A 16,789-nucleotide genomic window follows, 5' to 3' on the forward strand; every position below is an offset into this window, starting at 1 on the left:
AGCTACGGGAAATTAAATACTTACGAATCTGCATTGCAGTCCTATAGGTCACATATGTGTAGGGCAAAAACTATAGCAGTAGAAATCCAAGTTTTGTCCTCATCGAGCATATACCACTCAGGAAGGAAGGTTACCGTCAAAGCCCACTGGGATTGATGGACTCATGCATGCTGCTTGTGTCTGGCACTCCGCAGAGAAATCTCTGAACTCGCCAAAGGTACCAATCTACAAAGGAATTGCAACATAATTGAATCCAAAGACATCCCAGCTATTTCCATTTTAGCTATTTTAGAGTAGATCTGATGGAATAGTGTTGTAGATCAAAGCGGATAAATGCAACTTCCTCTTTCAGGCATGTACAGTTGTAGTTCTGACTAACCGCTGAGGGAAATTACTCGCTGTGTGATGGTCAGATCCTGTTTTTGAAAGTCCCGTAATTTTAAGACTGTAACACTACCACTGGTGGCTTAGATGGTTTATAATTTGTTTCTTGGAAGAACTCTTGATAAAAGGACTATCATTATGCTAAAATTAATCTACTCGTACATGAGGCTATATTGAGTTTGTTTATGTTTTCTCCACCCAACAGAACTAAATATAAGTAGGTACATTTGAATAATAATATAATTGAAAAGAATGTTTCATCTACGCAACCAGCTCTTCAATTACATATTCAAGAATACACATGATAGACTTTAATAGCTGAAATAAATCCTGTTGTTGAGGCTTCAAATAGCAAGGTTAGCCTAGATTTGAAGATTTTATTGTGAAGGAGCGTTGCCTTCAGCACACCTCTGGAGTATGAACTATAAATCATATATAAAGAAAGACTGAGATAATTAGTCTTTACGCTGTGCATGAGCTGCCACCTGATATTCTTATCTTGACGGGCTGCTTCAAAATTGGTCTTATGAGATGGTTAATGCCACACTGATCCTCACCGCAGATGGCCATACCAGCCCAATTAAGTACAGGCCTGTTGAATGCATAAACATAATTTTATAACATGTGGTATACCCTGTACAGTTGGCATTTGATTCTATTCAGGAGAAAAGTATCCCTGCCTTTCTATCTCTGTCCATTTAAACCCCTATTTTGCCATGCCGCTGAATCCACACACAGATTGAAAAATGCCATGAGGGGCCAGACAGATGAGGTATGCGCTGCACAAGGCTTGATCTTTCATTCCGGGTTGTGCTGGAAGCTGATTGCACCCCATGCTAGGTGAATGATGCCTCTCTGGAAGTTTCCCGGGGGGCTCTTTCAGTAAAGTGGAGGACATTGCCCCCTGTACTGCCACCACCCCTGGGACAGCTGACCGGGTCATATGCTGGCACGGTAAACAAACACGGAGTGGCATGGTGTGAAGTGTCCCCCCAGGCCGTGGCTCCCAAGGGGCCCAACAGCCCAGCTGCCCCCTCCCCCTCACCGGTTTTCTCTTCGTGTCGGATCTGATGCGGTGTCACGTGAAAGAGCAGGCAGATTCGCTGGTCACTGCAGCCTGTTCTGCACTCATCAGCCCCACCCAGTCCCCCAGCCCGTAGTCATCCTCTAGCAGAAGCACAGCCAGACAGAATTAGAAACTGTCAGGAAGACTTTGGATGTGACTGGTTGACAAAAACTCCTCAGGACGCTCACTGCCTCTTATCTTAGGCGATGGCAAGAAGGCGTAGAGTTTGAGAGCCTTTTTGTTGCTGCTCAGATGCATTCAGGCAACTGTCTCACTGTGTCTTGGCCAGCTTCCATTTCATATCTTTCTCATCATTTTAACATCTTTCTTTCTTCCTTAGGAGTATCTCTTGTCAAGTGGTATTAGGACCAAATATTAATTTGGGCTGAAAGGAATGCAGTATCTATAGAAAGCTTTGATCCCTAAAGGAATACGATACATACTCGAGTTACCAACAGATTCCTGTTTAATATTTGGCACAGCATGGCTGTCAGAAGACAGCAATTTCACCCTTTTTCAAAATATCATGGCTGTCATAAATGATCAGAGAGAATTGCATTTGCTGACAAACACCTCTGCCCCTACCTTGACTATGTGTGATGCATTCGCAGCGTCAAAGTATCACGGATTTGTTGTTTGCCATTGATAACGGAAGCAATTTCAGCATTATTTTTTTATATCTAAAGTAATAAAGATGTCTAATCAAATAAGAAAATGAGATCAGTGGGATGTTTATGTTTTATGTACCACCTTTGAATTTACTGTCTACCTTCAAAAACATTAAACAATATATATTTGTAGACAAAGTACAAAGAAAACAATAGAATGGTATTGTTTAAATCAATTTCTTTCTCAGAGAGCAAACAGAAAAATATATTTTACTGTGTGTGTCGCTGCTGCGGGGGCTGTGTGACTAAACAGTATTGTCTTTGTTCTGCAGTCTTTGCTGGGTGTTCAGTGTGAAGTTCAGAGGCAGCTGAAGGCCTTTGTGAAGCTGGAACGCTTTGGCCAGATCTACAGAGCCAAAAGTGCCGGATGTCCTCAGACCGAGGACAAGAAGATCTTTGCCTCTGGTGGCTCCATCTTCGGGAAGGGGGTCAAATTCGCCATCCGAGATGGCCGCATAGGCACGGACATCATCAGCTTGGCAAATGAGGATGGGCGTCGCATGGCTGCAGTTCTGAATGACGCGTTCTATCTTGAAAACCTCCACTTCACTGTTACTGGAATGGATACGCACTACTTTGTCAAACTGGGCTCGGTGGAGGGAGATCTGGCCCTCATTGGCATGACGGTAGGCCGGCGCACACTAGAGAATGGCGTCAATGTGACAGTGTCTCAGGTCAACACTGTGCTCAATGGCAGGACTAGGCGCATTACTGACATCCAGTTACAATACGGTGCACTGTGTCTGAATACACGTTACGGCAGCAGTGTGGATGAGGAGAAAGCCCGTGTCTTAGAGTTGGCCCGGCAGAGAGCCGTCGCCCAGGCTTGGGCCCGGGAGCGCCAGAGACTGAGGGACGGCGAGGAGGGCTCGCGAACCTGGACTGAAGGGGAGAAGCAGCAGCTCCTAGGTTCCGGGAAAGTGCAAGGCTATGACGGATACTACGTTGTTTCAGTTGACCAATACCCTGAGCTGGCAGACAGTGTCAACAACATTCATTTCATGAGACAGAGTGAAATGGGCCGAAGGTGACATGAACACGGGGCTTTCTAGTAACAGACTCAGATGTAGGACATGGGACTTCTTGCCAAAGACAGTTGTGTACATGACCACATTTTTTTTCTTTGACTGTGCTCAACTTGGTTTTTAATATACTGTAAAAAAAAAAACAAAAAAAACAAAAAAAAAACAGAGAAAACATGGTTGCAATCAGTTGCACTGTATTAATAGAAGAGTGCCCTTCTCTTTTTGGAGATTCTTTAACAGTCTTTGCCCTCCAAGTGCGGCTGCTAGAGGATGAAAATTTGCAATGTCTTTGACTCATTTTTGTGACTCCATTTCCTCATCCCTGTTGGTGATTCTGTTCAAAGGAATCCAAGAGGAGTATTGGTAATGCATTATGTTCACTGGCTCACTCTGCTGCCAGACTTGCAGATTGTTATTCACAAGCTTGCTCCATTCTGCCTTTTCTGCGCCTCAGCCAAGGAGATTCCTTCTCTTTTAATCACTTCTTTTTTATACTTGAATCCCTCATAGCCCCAGTCATCCATAAATAATGAGAGAGATTTCTGTTGGCGGTAGAGCCCTTCATCAAAACCCCAGCTGAACTTGTCAAAGCACCTTCATTTGTGTGATGTCGTGTAATTTTTTTTTTTAAGAGGAGGCTTGATACTCATTTATGGTCCTAGCTTGGAAGGCTTCAGTGCACCCTGACCGTGCATGTTGGCCTTTCTTATGAACTACAAAATTAGCGAAACTGCTTAATTAAGCTTATATTGTGTGGTAAAGCCAACAAAAGGGACGTGCGGTGACTTTGTTTAATTTGGTGTGTATTTAATTTTTTTTAAACTGGACTTTTTTTCAAGGAAGAAAACACATAAAAATTTGGTTCTCTGCTCCTTTTTATTTGACTGTGGTCAAACAACTCGATTATGAAAATAGTGAAGAGCCAACTCTGTAAGAAAATACTGTGGAATCAATGTCTGTATTAAACAACAAAAGGTATTTTACAGGAATGGTTTTAATTCTATTTTAGTTTCGTTTTATAAATAGCTATATGAATTAACAGTATAACAAATGTGAATTTAAAAAAAAATGTGAACTATTGTCCCTTTTATTGTTAATTGTTGTACTTGAACAATACATAAGGGTGTTTGAACACATGGAATAAACTATGAAAGGTGGTTTAGTTAAATCAGTTACTGTGTTTTTCATTAGACTGACTACATTTTACTGATCTCAATAGCATATGAAAGGCAGTGTTTTGTTTTTTTGTTTTGTTTTATCAGTGAGCTTGAGTCAGTATTCCTAGCCACAATGTCCAATTAAATGGAGTTTGGGAACAGAATATTTTTAAAAAGACATCAGTGAGGGTCGAGGAAACCAATCCCATCAGTGATACGTTAACATATTGGCTGCAGCGATGGATAGGCTTTGCATTGTGTTGTGGGTGAAATGAAAGATACAAATTGCCTTTGCCCTAAGGGCTGCCTGCAGGTCGGCATCGAAAGTGCTTTCGTTCTCCAGAATAGGGCTCCACTTGGTCCCATGGCTGACTGAAATGCATTAGACCTGCAGGTGTACTAGTTCCCGTTTACAGACTAAAGGTCGTCTATCCACGCCAACCCCGGAAATAACCCACACGGACACTTTCTAGCTCCTGTATGTGTCCCCTGTCAGCGGAGGCTGCAAAGGACAATTTACTTGTTCCTCGTTTGAAAATGTCATGATGTGAAAACTCAAGAGGAAGTGAGACAATTTTGGAAATTATGACATTGATTTGACTTCTGGTACTTTTTTGAACTATTCCAAGCCACTACACGCCCTTGACATTATCATATTTTCCATTAAACATATGAACTTGTTTGTGAGTATAGAGGAGGTGGAGGCATGATTGAGCGTCTCAATCTGTATACAGCAAACAGTACATGGTTCTTTTTTTCTGATGTCGGTTGATTCAGTGACATTTTGTTTCCGGAAAAAAAATAAAATATATATATATATGTACGTTCTACATAATATGAATGAAGGATATTTGCATTGTGGAATATTGCACTGACAACTGTTGCGTCATGAGACTGTATCTTTTTCTAAAGTTTTGGACTCATTTTGAGTTTCGGTTTGTTCTCAACACTGTGTTTTTAGCGCTTCTCTTTGACTGTAAATATGACGGCATCAAAGTAAGCTGTAAATAAAATGCAAATGTAGATACCTCTTAGAGCTACATTGGTGACCCTGTGTAGTCTTAAGGTAGAAAAAAAAAATAAAGGGAATATTTTGTGTTTATTTTTGGTGTTTTGTTTTACATACTGTGTAAAGTTACTCAGAGTAACACTGAAATACATTGCTGAACCTCAAAGTGAGACACTAGCAGGACTCTAGATTAGCCTATATCAATTTTTAATATCTATATTACACCGTTTAATTATCACTGACTGAATATACTCTGTATATTAAACATACATAAATTCTCACTCTGCAACACATTTCAGAAGTTTCATGCAATGTGATAACGTACTGTCATTTAGTTAAACATGCATTACCGCCCGTTATGCTTTGAAATTGTCACATAGAGTGAACAAGTGAACGAGTTACCAGTATGAAGTATATATATCAACTTTTCTACAGGGAATGTATTTAAATGTCACAAGAAAATCCTCAAAGGATGCGGCGCAAAACTTGACTATTAATTAACCTGTCAAAGATGAGGACAGTTACTTTGATGCTGCAAAAGCCACCAGGAGACTGTTTTTTAAACTTGATAACTTTGTTGAAACGAGTGGAGCTCAGGGGCTCATCCTGTTAGCAGGCGGGGTGGCTCGGGAGTTAGCTGCCAGTATGTGGTGGCGGCAAGGGAGCCTGGAACATTTACACTCACTGCAGGCGGAGCGGAGCTCAGTGCCCAGAAGAAAGCATGAAGGCCTGTTTTACCTAAGCAGACATCACTCTCTGTTTGTTCTCCTCCACGTTGCATTAATGTGAGCCAAGGAAACCGCTGATCTCTCTGCATGAAGGACAAGCATCACAGGAAACGATGGCACTAATGTTTGCTTCTGCTAGTTTGACTACACAATAGAAGATTTCAAGTCTGTGCCTCTCCTTTCCTTGAGCCCCTCTCCATGCCCGTGGTAAGGAGGATTTCTTTACGGGGAACAGTCCTGCTCGCAGAGAAACCGTGCAAGAGGAATTCTGCTGCTGCATAAAGGCAAAATGTAGAATAGCCTGGAGCGCTGTAGTCTTTTGGTAGAATCATAAAAACAATAGCTTCACCTCAGCCTCTGTAGCGGAGCGGAGGTTACCACAGTGCACTCCAATCCCTGAAAAGGGAATTTCATTTTTTATAACTCAAACTTAAAATTGGGTCAGATATGAGCATTTTACATAACTTACGATCATTATTTATGATTTCATAAAGCTAAATGTATGCAGTCTAATTTATCCAAATGGATGTGATTTATGGAGAAAATAAATTATTTGTATAATGCTACAATAATTTTCTTTTATTGCCTTGATAACAAAACGATGCTGAAAGTTTCAACTGTGCTCCATCACAGAGTGACAGAAGTAATGACCAAGTCACTGAACAATCTTTTTAAAACCTTGCACATTTGCTGTTGTTATTTGTTCAGTATGGTAGTGAGACTCTTTCTAATTGCACTTCCAGTCAGTTAAAGCAACAAATAAATGATTCTGGTATTGATGCAATCCAATGCAATTCACATTACCAGTGTCTATTTTAAATGGGAACACAAAAGGTTCCATTAATTAGAAAAAATGAAAGAGAAATCTTTTTTTTTTTCTCCACTCATTCTTGTTTTTCCTCTTGTGCTTTTTTTTTCAGGAGGAATCGGTTTCAGAGACTGACAGCTACACCAATTCCTGCTGATGCTGCCAAACTTTTACTTAGATCCAATATTTACTCAACAACCTCCACTATATTCAGATTTGACTTACCTTCCAGATATTTATGCAAGAAGAAAGAAGAACTTTCTCACATTGGCCAGATTTCTCCACCGCGATAGGAAACAGAAAGCGAAATCTTTTTCCCAAAAAACCATGCATGAACTATTTCTCATTACCTTGCTGAGTCGGATGTGAAGCGATATCTTCGCGTTGCTTTCACACTTCATCTGTTTCCTCTCACTGATAATTTTACCACTCAGCCCAAGTGTTGGATAAACACTGGCAAAGGTATTTGCTGTTAAAATCAGCAAAAGGTTGATTCCTGCTGAGGCCCAGCCATCCATTCCCTCAATGGATGCTGTACGTAGTCCGAAAATAACCACTAAAATGAAACACCTGCTGTCTCTTGTTTTCCTCTGTCTGTCAGTCTCAGGTAGAGTAATTACATGACAGCCAGCTGCATTTATTTTTTTGAAGATCAGCGGTACAGGTGACGAAAAGCAACACCTTCCATGACTGGCTGCACTTGTTCAGTTTCCTAAGATCTATAAAATAACCGGTTGGTATGATGGTCCACCTGTGCCATGCAACCTCGTAATAACATATGTCTGTGTGGACAACACGGCCTCACATTATGTCTTTGATCATTCAGGTCCACATGCCCCTCTCTACCAATTATGCAAATGGTGGCCCAATCATGTAAGCTAATGGGGCAAGGAATGGTAAACCAAGTGGCCATAGAGAAGTGCGGCAAAATTTTCCTCAAGGTCTAGGCCTCATTTGGTCGTCTGCCATGATGACAAAACAGAGCAGCGACAGAAGCACTCTGTAAAGTCCAAGCTCTGGAAATGAAACTGAGGTGATGGTTTTCAACGTGTCATATTTCTATGGGTCATACAACGGCCAGTGTTTCCTCTCATACAATCTGACCTGCAAAGGAAAAACGGAAAATGTGCAGTACTAGCACCTTAAGCAGAGCAATGCTGCGTGCTTGTAATATGAGAGGCGTTCTTTTCCCAAATAAAGGAGAGCCCAGTGAGAGAGCCTGTACTGCTCCATTGTACAACAACATCACCTGACAGTTTTGACCTCTGTGCTTGTATGAGTGACTCATTATTCGGCTTTCGGTGTTGAAGTCATTTTCACAAAGATACACATCACCAGGATAATCAATAACCTGTGATGGGATACCGCCGTAGGGTTTCTTACCGCCGCTGCAGATGATAACTGTTATATACTACTAAACTGTACAACGAAATAAAAAGTCATGTGAAGAAATATGTGTTTTATTAAGTTTTACATGGAAAAAACTTTTCTGAAATATGGATAAATGTAAGTCAGTTATGTATTTTTCATTATTTTGTCTACTTGGCTAATGATGATTAAGTTGTTCTCCTCGTTCTGATCTCTGTGGATTATGTCACAATTGACATTCTAAGAAGTTAATCCTGCTGGCAGAAGATGAAATTCTAATTCTCTCTCTCTGTTTCAGAAATGTACACTCTGTGTGCATGGTTGCTGTCTACTGGACTCCTGCAGGGTCTCTGTGAACATGGCGGACTCACTGGAGGCAGACGCCGCAGCTGCAGCTGCCGTCTCCCATCACATTTCCCCTGACAGGTGTGAACAAAGACCCAGAGAAATGTCACTGCAGCATTTTTAAGTCACTCGGACACAGCTTGCATTCAGGAATGAAACTGCCTTTGCACATTATGCAAATCATATTGACAGCATATCTAATGCTTTTATTAGGCTAATTATGCCTGAGGTCAAATCTGTCCGTAGCGAAGGATCAGTACGCATTCAAACTAAGTGTCTGGAAGCATTTGGGTTGACTGAAAGGTTAACAAATGCTTAATGTTTTAGGACAGCTTATCATGTAGCACTTTATGACCGTGAAAAAATAGGTGTTATTGACTTCTCTCTATGACAAACTCCAGTCAGGCGATGTCTTTATCGTTTAGCATGACAGCAGTGATGAAAAGTAAAGATATGAAAAGAGGTGCTTGTTCAAGAATATGTTAATCATAGAAACAAGGAGGAACTGTAAAGGTATGCAGAGAGTACTCTGTTGTTCGGGTCGAAACATGGCAAATGTATATTTGATAGGTTTGAGCGGCTGCAAAACATTTAGCAGCACGGCTGTATTAAAAATACATAAAGTAGTAGAAAAGATTGTGAATTCCTTAAATTGACTCTCAGGTCAAAAGGTTAGATTGTTACAGGGATGTTCAAACCCCTCAGTTTTTATCTAAACCCTCTGATAGCGTTTCCTATAGACCTTTAAAAGCTATTTTATTATTTCATGTTATAGTTCGGCTGAGAGGATTTAAGCCCTTCAGTCTACAATTTAACTGACCACTTCAGTGAAGGTACAGTTGAGGATGCATTGTGCCAGCTTGAGTTGCTGAGATGAGATTGTCCTAGATTTAGTCACTGGTGGGAATTTTGTAGCGTGGCAGCCGGTGAAGTGTATAAACAAAGCTGAAAGTTTAACCATAAGTTAGGGCATAAATAGCTACGTTACTTGTCTGTCTAGCTGAAAGACACGTAACGTCCCACGTGTAAGGCAAAAGCTCCAAAACACACATTGCCACGGGCGTTCCTATTCTTATTACCACTAGCACTGAACATCATCAGACAGTTGTTTAATAGCTACTCTGCCAACTTTGGTGCCACGCTTGTGAACTACAAGGCCTGTAGCGCAACCCCCCAAGGACATTACTTTTATTTTAATTTTTTCACCAAATCATGAGTCAGTCTGAGAAAGCAGCAAGCATTTGTGTAGTTTTGAAGAAACCTACTGAAGAGGTAATGATTAGAAATGACTTTAACTTCCACAGAGTCAACAGAAGTCCATATTAAATGATTGATCTGTTACAAGAAACACAGGAGATAGAGACTTTGCTTCCTTTGTCCTCCTTTGAGTCTGCCGCTGTGAGTATTTTCCGTTTGAAATATAAAGCCTGAAGTCAGCCTGACAGAATTATTTTGGTTACAGAACCTTTGGGTCCATTACGAATACTATTATGTAGATCAGCCTTGGGGAATTTATTTCCACGTTGTGCGCTCGGATTGTGACACGCCTGGCCCCTCATTTCATTTACCCATACAAATAGGCCTGCCAGTCCAAATGCTTTAAAGTTGTGGAGAAATTTTTAGCACATTTCACTGAGAGGCTTGTTTTCTTTCGTACGTTTTCCAACCAAAATTCCTTTAAATGTAGAACTGATACAACTGTTGACAACCCCTTCTCTCAACCGCAGGCAGACACGCACCACCACATTGCTGGCAAAGGATGAAAACACAATTACTAATGCTGACAGAGAAAAATGTTTTTTTACTTCCGATGTGAAAGATATTTTTGGCCAACATTGTGTGACCTGCTGAAAATCATTTAGACGTGAAACAGGAAGACGGAGACACACACATAAAACCTCCATGTGACTCATATTTTTATGATCCCTTCTTATGCAGAGTTTTTGTCTGCTGTTATTCTACGCGTGCAAATTCATTGTTTCTTGGCAAGAGGTTTCAAACCAATTATAGGAGCAGTTTTATGTTTCCTCCGCTCCCGCTGCAATCCACACTGTAGCTGCTATAGTGCTCTTGCAAACAACACGTACAGTACCACAGTTAGTTTTTAGTTTTATTTTTTCATAGGAAATCCTGGTAGCACAAAAAGAGTGGGATGCTACCACAACTGTTTTATCTTTTTACCTCTACTAATTGAAGAGAACCCTAACAGGGCGCATACATTGTCAGCGAATGAATACATAAACAAAATGTTGCCTAAGAAATAATGCATAATTTGCTCTATAAAAAGAGCATGTAGCAAATAGTGTCTGCTGAACTCACATGACACCAGCTCTTTTCATCATGACGTGAGGTTTCAGGAGCCGTTCGGCTACAGAAGCCAACTCCCAGACTATACTGTGTGTGTTTTATTACACGAAATAAAAAGAATTCTGTTGCTCTACAACAAAAGTGCTTGAACGGGAATCAACTTGTGGCAAAATCAGACGCACCTGCAGAACGGTGTGGTGCTGTAGAAGAGACAGTTATAAAATAATGTCTCTGAGTGTATTTTGGTTTGAGGTGTTATTCTTTGCACAAAATTCACCGCTCCTTTGTAATGCAGAAGTGAAAATGCTTAATTTTGACGGATTGTTCAGTTAAATGTTCTATAACTGACAGGTTTTTTTTTATAAATACAATGAAAAACAGACAATACTTTGGTTGAATAATATTCAGTTTGATGCAGTGAGTGTAACTCAAGGGTCCACATGGAAACTGAGGACATTACCATTCATTGTTTGGCTAATTGCTGTGTCTGGATAAACTGAGGTAATTAGTCATAGATTTAGGATTGGGCATATGCTGGGAGGGCTGTTGCTATTATATACTGAAATGGATTATCGTTTTTATAAGGAGGAGGAGACTGCTTGGTCGTGTGATTTGATAAAAAAAAAAAAAAAGTAATTTCAGATGTCCAGAGCAGGACACAACAAGGACAGATGAATGTGTGTTCAGTGTGACCAAAAGTACACGGTAGAACATTATCTGACTCAAATTGCCCTTGGCAAAGACACAGAACTGCCCCAGGGGTATAACACCATTTACTTCAGCACTCTGACCCTTGTGATTAAATGTACGTCTCGGAGATTCTTGCCTACAGAAGAGTCGATGTCATACTGGACGTAGTGAAGCTTCCCAATTCAAATTACATTGTGTGCCGAGGCTAGTAAGTTATTTTTATTATAGAGTACAATAATATTTTGCTCGCAGGAATAAAACCTGTTATCAGTCACCTATCCTCAGATCCTTCGGGCTTCAACGGGGGAGATAAATTGAATACATCGTCAAGGGGAGGGTACATTTACGATGGGGCCGTGGAGGAAAAGAACAGCTCTCTGTCCGCACTTGTAGTGTGCTGGAAGTGAATTGTTGATCATTTTACTTGTGTGCTTGAAACAGGAAACAAAGTGTTTATTAATCATTAAAGAACCCAGAGGAGCCCGGAATGTGCCCATGCTTCCCCGTTGGTTATCTCAAACAATTGTATGGTACAGATTATGAAATTGTTCCACAACGGTAGACATTATTTGATATTGCTGTAAGAGAGGTCATGGGGTTATCAACATAGGTGAGGCCGTTCCTCTCTGAAAAAGTAATGTACACAGTGAATGTCTTCCAGGTAATTACATAGCTCCCAGAGATGTAAAAAGACAAACAAGGAAACAGATAAATGGGTGGAAAATACACTCTCGAGCCAGTTCATTAGGTACACTACTGAAAATGATGAATTCTAATATAACAGCGATGCACTAAATCTTAATTCATAATGCGCAGTTTATGTTGAAGCAGCGGAGGAAAGGTCAACTGTGTGATCATTTTGTAAAATGTAGTTTTTGGTGCTGTTAAACCGGATTGTATTAAACACAAAAAGTGTTTCTGTTTTTTATTTAACCTATGACTACAATGGGCCTGTGTCAGCACAACGTGTGACAATTAAAGACTCCAGGCTTTAAAATGAAAAGACAGTTGAATGGACAGAACTGTGTTGCCTTTTATGGAGGTAATGTGCATTTGGTAAACTCTCTTACTTTATAGCAATTTTAGGCTGCTAAAATATCCTGGAAGAGTCTGGGTGGAGCTACAGTCCATAAAAATCCCACGGCAGGTATTCTGTGGAAATATAGCACATGTAGAAACGTTGATGAGAAAATTATCAAGTGCAATTCATTTTTTTAATCACCTCAGTGGTATACAGACCTAGACTGACAAAAGAATGAGGTTAATATAATTTTAATGCTCAACGTGTTTCTTTATAGGCAGAGTTTGAGTAGTTTTAATATTTCATTATAGCAACATGGGAGTCTGCAACAAATGCTGGATGTGCTGTATAACCCCAGATGGAGATTCTGATTCTGTAATGCCTTAAAGGGAAGGTAATAAATCCTGGTTTTATCTCGGATTACAGACAAAACCAGAATTCCTGCAATCTAACTAAGAGTTAACATTTAGGATAATTTGTGCAAATGATCCTGTCAATGAGGATAAGGGAGCTCCGTCCTCATGGGAAGTTAAATTAAAGAACCAGAGGAAATTAAGCCATGCCCACACTGTATCCTCCCAAAGCCAACCTTGACAAGTGACACTGCTGCAAAGACCAAGGTGTGGATGAGAATGAATTGTTTCATTTGACTGTGGCCTGTGTGTGTGTGTGTCTGTGTGGGTGAGAATAACAGGATGTGATGAGGTACAATATTCTGATATTACCTCTCTGCTATTTTATTTTTCATCGTCTATTCTTAGCCATCTCAGGAGATTCTTTTCTTTGCTTCCAGAGAAAGAAAGAAAAAGGTTCAAGTGGTAAACTGCTGAGACATTTTTGAGGTTGAAACTGTAATATAGTAAAAGCTCCTGGTGATACAACTTCCCTGTCTGTCTCTCCTCTTCACACCAGGGGAATTTCCTTTATATGCAAAACGGAAGCATAACAAATACCCCAAATCTGTCAGTGTTTGGATCTGGAGTTATGAATAGTGAAATTGTGACTCATCTTAATTTGTTACCCAGTAGTTGCCACCAGCACCATTGCAGGATTGTTGCCTCCTAAAACAAACGTACTGTACACAAATGCTGGGCTCTGATGTGATGGTTCTTGGTGCAACAAAGCACTGCAGTAAGTCACACAGTTATGTGACACGCTGTGATGCACAGGATGAGAACAATGGTGTAATCGGAGATGTAACTACATTATATTGCTCTCCTTCACCAACCTCCAGCCAGAGAGTAAATTATATGGAGGCTTGAGTGCAGAGTGAAGATCCTACTCAGCTCCACAGGAGCTTGTCAAGTTTGACCCAGAATTAGCAATAGTAATTTTAGAAAAGAAGTTCTTTTTAAGATGCTTTTAAACTTTGGAGAACAGCGTGCTCACAAGGTAATGGGTGATAAAGTTGTCTTTGCTGAACAAAACCTGCACTGAGTGCTCACAGAGTAAAACATGGTGAATAAGATGGGATCATTGTAGGTGTACTGCAAGAGAATGATACTGGTTTGTTATATATGTTTTTAATATAATCAATTTGTTACATAAGAGACAAACCTGATGTCCTTGTTGTTTGCAGAGTTCTCCACACACCTCCTTAGGTTCATCCTCTAAGTTTCACTGCCCAAGTTGGACTAACAACTAATCTGACTATTAGTTTTACATGGTCTGATGAATAGAGCCTCTAAAACTGCTTAAAATAGACAGAATTTGTCAGTCCACTGCGAAAATGTTTTGTTTATATCCAAATATAATCAGTTCACTACGGCATAATACAGAAAAAGGACCAAATCTTGAATAATCAGTGATCACAACTGTTGGCTATACGTTTTCTGTTGCTTGGAGGATTGACTGAACAATAATTTCAACACACATGCTTGATATTACAAGTGTGTGAAACTGATTATCCGGCTGAACTGATCACCATCACTTCCAGAGAGTCTTGTATGGTTCTCTCAGCCTGAGACTTCTGATACTGGTCCATTAGCTGCAAACAGGACACAAACACAGTACTGTGGTAGCAACTGGAGGATCGCAGGTGAAGCGGTGCAGCAGCCCAAATCTCTTTTAGTAAGGGTTGTTAGTTCCTTTTGATTTGTGTTTGGCCGCCTGTCACCCAAACCCATTCCCTGAAATCACATCACTATAATGGTCTAATCAGCACTTAACGAGCCATGTTACATAAAATCAATGCACTCCTCCATTTCAGAATGCAGAATATTTGGCAGAGCTGATGAAGCCTCGTGCAAGGGGCAGGAGATGCTGTCAATATGGTGCCGCAGTCATTGGACAAGCAGGTCTGCTGAGAGCAGAGGATGCACTTGCCCTTTAAGTTCAGTGATCCTCCTGAGATCCAAGCTTTTACAGCAAAATCCTTTGTTTTGCTGACTAATCGTGTATTGATTTTAACAAGTTGTTAAGCCCAAATAAGGTTGTCAGGCTCCTGCCAAACACTCCTCTACCTGTAGAGGCGCCAAGAACAAGGAGCCATGTAGATCCCATTAGGGAGTACCGTTTGACTTCTCTTCTTGATTTATTATTAGGGGAGTGTAAACAGGATAGCCTTGTACTTTAGGATGTTTGTCTTAGTTGTGTAACACTTTTTAAAGACAGCAGAGCTTCCCATTGTCTCCTCGCTTCATGCATACATTGTGGTTTGTGTGGGAGGATGTGAGTCTGTGGAAATAAAAATACATGCAAGCACACCATCAAGCATTTCTCCCCCGTGCACGTTGTCACGGAAAGTGCCAAACCTGCAAAGAAGGGAAAATAACAAATCAAGTTATAGCAAAACGCTGTGGGAACCTCAACCTCGCTGTTCCTACTGATGCGTGGAAAACATTTTTGGATGCAACCTCAACTGACTGTTGTGCTGGACTATCAGCTGCCAATGAAAGCCAGCAGGTCCTTTGCATTATGCTTGATAGAGCTGCAGAGAGAACATGACTGTGCCAGCTTGTTTTCATTTCAGTAGACACAGGAGCTTCAAATGAATATTGGATGCAACTCGAGGGTAAATGAATACATCTATGGTAGGTTAGGGTTTGGAGAACGAGTGGAAAATCTCATAGAGCTACAGCACTACCCTGTGGTGTAGTAAGATATTGCACGTGATGACTGAACTTGGAGCGGTTTAATACTCTTAACCATATAGTTTATTTGGCTACATTTCCTGAATATATTTTTTTCATTTATTTATTTTAGATAAATACCGGTTGTTTCATACCACCACACTGACGATGCATTTCTCTGAATGGTTTCTTCGGGAGTGTGATTCCAACTCCAAAGCCAAAAACACATAGAGACAAAAATACACAGCTTAGACAAATTTCCCTTTACATCAATAAATCAATAAATCAGAAAATATGACTGCTCTGCTTCTTATTAAGAAAAGACCATGTGCATAATTGTCCCATCCATGCTGGAGATAATTAATATCAATGACCCTGCTGACATTTCAAATGCATCATGTTGGGTTTAATGATGATGTGTCATAAGCAGCCGGAGGTGGAGACACCCGGCTCTGTGTTTTCTGCCAGACCCAGGCCAGGGGCTCCAGAACTGACAGGAGAGACCAGGTGAATAATTGTCCATGGCATCTTATTACATTGCTGGCATGATCTGATTTACTCCAGCAGCAAATGGTGGGAAGAGACCCAGTGTCGTTGTGGGTATTGAATTAACGAGGTTTACGCACAAATGAACCCCACACTGACGGCAGATACATCATGCAAGATTAAAGAGGATTTCCATGTGGCTGTGATAGCTGTTCTGCTTGCTTCATTACACTATTGAATCATTCCATGTGCTGCACTTTACTGTTAAAATATGTTTTCCCCTGTATGGAGAAATGAGTTGGGACTGTTTGCATGAAATCCTCTGTCCAGTGCACCCAGAAAGAGGTTTTCAGCATACATTAGTAGGTTTGAAGCAAGATGTTCATGCATAGTCACAGCTGACGTATGGGATGTTAAAATGACAAATACATCTTACAGTGCAGAGAACATAGTTTAAATAGTGTATTTACGTTTTCTGTACAGTTATATTCAGTCAAATGGGGGTTTTATGTTTATATTACAAATTAAATTTTAGCCCTTTTTTTTGTGAACCCTGGTGTTACAAATGGTATTAAAGTATTAAACCCCCCGAAACAGACAAAGAAAACAACAAATACTTAAGATGGTAACTAATATAAAATAAATAACAACAACAG

The 16,789-nt window shown here is 40.5% G+C and overlaps 1 protein-coding gene across 2 annotated transcripts in view; it reads left to right on the forward strand.

Annotated features, from left to right (window-relative positions):
* Positions 1-3,949, forward strand: part of tenm4 (teneurin transmembrane protein 4) — a gene marked incomplete at its 5' end in the record, with an annotated part of 105,299 nt that extends 101,350 nt beyond the window's left edge. For both annotated transcript variants that reach the window (XM_084558989.1, XM_084558990.1), the window contains one exon: positions 2,391-3,949. In XM_084558989.1, coding sequence (XP_084415115.1) covers positions 2,391-3,149 — 759 coding nt within the window. In that variant the 3' untranslated portion in view covers positions 3,150-3,949. The remainder of the gene's footprint in view (positions 1-2,390) is intronic.
* Positions 3,950-16,789: the final 12,840 nt, after the last annotated feature.

Source organism: Chelon labrosus, assembly GCF_963514085.1.
Source record: "Chelon labrosus genome assembly, chromosome: 13".
NCBI classification, from domain to species: Eukaryota; Metazoa; Chordata; class Actinopteri; order Mugiliformes; family Mugilidae; genus Chelon; species Chelon labrosus.